General features: G+C 35.4%; 1 protein-coding gene across 2 annotated transcripts in view; it reads right to left on the reverse strand.

Annotated features, from left to right (window-relative positions):
• Positions 1–3,142: 3,142 nt before the first annotated feature.
• Positions 3,143–3,548, reverse strand: part of LOC105179800 (dnaJ homolog subfamily C GRV2-like) — a 1,831-nt gene continuing 1,425 nt past the window's right edge. Inside the window, exons 3-4 of one of the 2 annotated variants that reach the window (XM_020691439.1) lie at positions 3,403–3,431; positions 3,143–3,372 (exon numbers count right to left, since the gene is read on the reverse strand). In XM_020691439.1, coding sequence (XP_020547098.1) covers positions 3,341–3,372; positions 3,403–3,431 — 61 coding nt within the window. In that variant the 3' untranslated portion in view covers positions 3,143–3,340. Of the gene's footprint in view, positions 3,432–3,548 lie in introns of both variants that reach the window. The other variant, XM_020691438.1, reaches the window with a different exon arrangement.

Below are 3,548 nucleotides of genomic sequence, written 5' to 3' on the forward strand. Positions count from 1 at the left end.
CAATTGAACATCTTGAAGAACATGGTTGACCTACAGTTGACAATTTCAACAACCGAATCAATCAATCTCCAGTTGTTTCTAAGAAATTTAATAAGAAAAGCGACAGTTGAGGACCAAAGCATGTTTCCCAATCGAGCTATGACAGTTGGTTTCATTAGAGAATAACACAACCTACCATTCAATTCAATAAGACCAAAACTAGAACACAAGGCAACAGTACAAAACGAGAACACGTAGAGGACCAAACCCTGATAAGCATAAGATGTTAACTTATCAGTTTGTCCCCTTTCTTAAACCTTCTAATATATAGAGAAGTGCACTGTGCTTAAAAAGGGCATGAACAAAAGGAATGAATATAAATATGCACACAAGTACCTGTAAAAAAAGTGACTAGTATTCCCCCAAGTAGTTATTAGGTATACATAAACATGAGAGATGCACAAGAAATACACCAAACTAAATGAACGGAAATATATATAAAGTTATAAACACAAGTACATTGCATGGAATGAAAGAAGGAACTCCAATAGGTACCTTGGATCATGGCTTAGTCACAGTAAACTACACAAACTATTTATGTAAAAATTCTGGCTTATAAGTATCAACACTTTTCAACCTACCAACACACTTTTCAACTACGCCATGACCCAGTATACCTTGGATCATGGCTTAGTCACATTAGACTATACAAACTATTTATGTAAAAAGATTGGCTTGCAAGTATCATCACTTTCCACCTACCTAGACATAGTTCAAAGGAATCCTACACAAATTCAATTAAACATCATGATAACAATGTTATAGCCCTCCATCAACTTGAAGAGTGACAATGGTGCGGTTCGAAATTCGCATGTAATTAAATTACAAAGAAAAATAACCAGAATTACCAGGGTAAATAAATCTTCAACACGTTCAGACATAGCTTTGCCTCAAACATAATATGGCTGCAGGGCTCCTCCTTCCCTCGAACTGATGGTGTTAAAGGATATACTGATATCCCACCAGCTTTTCTTCCAATTAATTGGTTCAGTTTTACAAAATCCAAATCTTTAGTACCCATCTCCAGCAATGACTAGCTGTTGACACAACATATCATATCAATTTAATGTTAGATTTGATGATGAGAGTTACCATGAAACTACTAAATCCAACAGAAAACAAAACCAATTATCTTCGGTATATCACATGAGGTTGCATTTCTTGAAAACTAAATCTCCATTACAAGACTGGTAACAACCTTAAGTTACAACAATTATACTCCAAGAGAGGGGGTAAGGTTGCAAAATTAGACATGTTCGTAACAATGGCATTCTAAGCACAAAAAAACAAAGTAATATCCCCGGGTTTCTTTCTTCAAATATTACAGCATAAAGATTTCAAAGCTGTTGTGGTTTTTTCTTAAGTATGTACACTTTCTTCATACTAAAACAAATGGACATTGGTAGCCTTCAGACATTATGCTTTATTCAGCTATTGATGGATTTTTGTGTATACTCACGCTCATAGACTAATAACAAAAATGATGTGAGATTAACACATTTTGCTCCGTTCAACATTCATAGAGGGTGCAGAATAGCTTTCATTCTTGGCACAAAACTTTTTAAATTCAAGAGAGAAATAATAAAAAATGCACTCTCGAATAATTTTAAGCCGAGCCTCAGTCTAAACAGCTTGGGTCACTCTGCTTGACTTACTGCCCAGTTGTAGTTGACTTTGGAGGTAATATGCATGGGCACTTCAGACTTAGGTACGGTATTTATTGATGGGATGGTGCTATAGCACATATTCAATAACCAAGAAAGTACTAAAAGTTCAATTTACGTAAATTAACATTGTAAAATAAAAACAAAAATCCAACATTATCATAACTGCACCAAATAATAAGCAATAATCGAACAAAATCTACAAGCATGGTTTTTTTACCAATCAATAATTTATTAAATTTGCTAGCACAGCTTCATCTTTAAGATGTACCTACTATACTTCTTCCAAAACTACACATTCATGTACAAAACTATCAATAAATTTTAAAATTCAAACTAAACGAATGAGAGAGAATGAGAGATATACCTGTTCAGTGACAGACCACTTTGAATTGAGAAACTGGCTGTAAATGTCGTACAACCTTTGCTTCTCAGCTTCTGAAACTGATGATTTAGGCATTTAGCCTTGGATGCCATGGACTCCATAGGAGCACCCGTGATAATAGGCATATTTCCAGTTCCACTGCCATCTTCCCTGTTCAAGTTGTGTGTCAGAAAGAAGTGCTTGAAGGTCCGCTCCACTAAAGCCTTTAGTCCTGTGAGATATAGCGTTCCAAGTTAACATTACTGGCCATTGGTAACTGCATGGAAACAGTCAAATTAGTAATCATGAAACATACGAATAACTGCAAATATTTCTCTTACTAATTGTATATCATTTAGCAATCACTACGCCCATATAAAGAAGATTAATAAAGAAAATACACCTAGTATCTTGCAGATTACTGATCAAGAGTTACAGACTTAGATTTCCAATCAATCACTCACTAAGACGTCTTGCTTTTCTAAAGAAAATGAAACAAACAATGACCTGAAACTCGCAATGCTAGCAATTGAAGACAAAGGCAGATGAAATTCACGTAGAGATGTCAAGTTAAAAAATCATTTCCCTGTCGTGATTATTGTCAGTGACCCTGGTACTTATTGCAAAGGCCGTCATAATTATCTGGACAATAAAACTACTCAGAACGATCTCAACCATGGTTTTTCCCTTTCATTTACTTCATTTACTTGTTCTTAGAATGGGAAGAAGCAACAGAGAAAGAAACAAACAAAATGAAGTTCATTGATCTTCAAAGGGAGAATTAAAATGACCTTTGCATTGTTCCATATTTTCAATTCATAATTTAACAATAAAACAACGGAATAAACCAAGATAAAATGAAATATGAGCCAAGGTACAGTCACATTCTGAAGATGGGCAAGATGTAGTTTCAAGTGGACTTAGTTCAATTTTAAGTTAATACTTAATGCAGGGCAATCTCTTCTTCAGGCACTGCACCAGCATGAGTGATAGTGATAGTGATTTACAATATTCAACATCACAAATATATATAAGCTTTTAAAATAGAACTTCTTATTCTTGTATACACCCTCAGGGGACTCCAAGTTTGAGTTTAATGTGAATAGGAGGTCTTTTGCTAATTTATTTTTCAGCATGCTTGCAAGTTTAGGGGTTAGTAAAGCTCTAAGGGCATCAGCTGCAGCCTGATTGTAGGGTGTCGGGATCTCCTCGTCGACCAAACCACTAAGCTTTGACAAGGCATGAGATGCTTTTACAGCATGTATGTTTTTTGCTATTTGACCGCTAGTTCCAAACCATGTGCATCTGTCTTATCTGATTCCTCTGCCGTCGAATCATATTGGAGCAACAATGGTATAAGGTACCTGAACAAACAAAAAGTGACCCTATAAAACCACAAGTTTCTAAAATGGACCTGGATTCAAACAAAATAATCCACCTGAGAAAGACCATAAAGCAGTTTGCAACAGTGGAGTGGTTTT

The sequence above is a fragment of the Sesamum indicum genome, unplaced genomic scaffold (assembly GCF_000512975.1).
Source record: "Sesamum indicum cultivar Zhongzhi No. 13 unplaced genomic scaffold, S_indicum_v1.0 scaffold00214, whole genome shotgun sequence".
NCBI lineage: Eukaryota > Viridiplantae > Streptophyta > Magnoliopsida > Lamiales > Pedaliaceae > Sesamum > Sesamum indicum.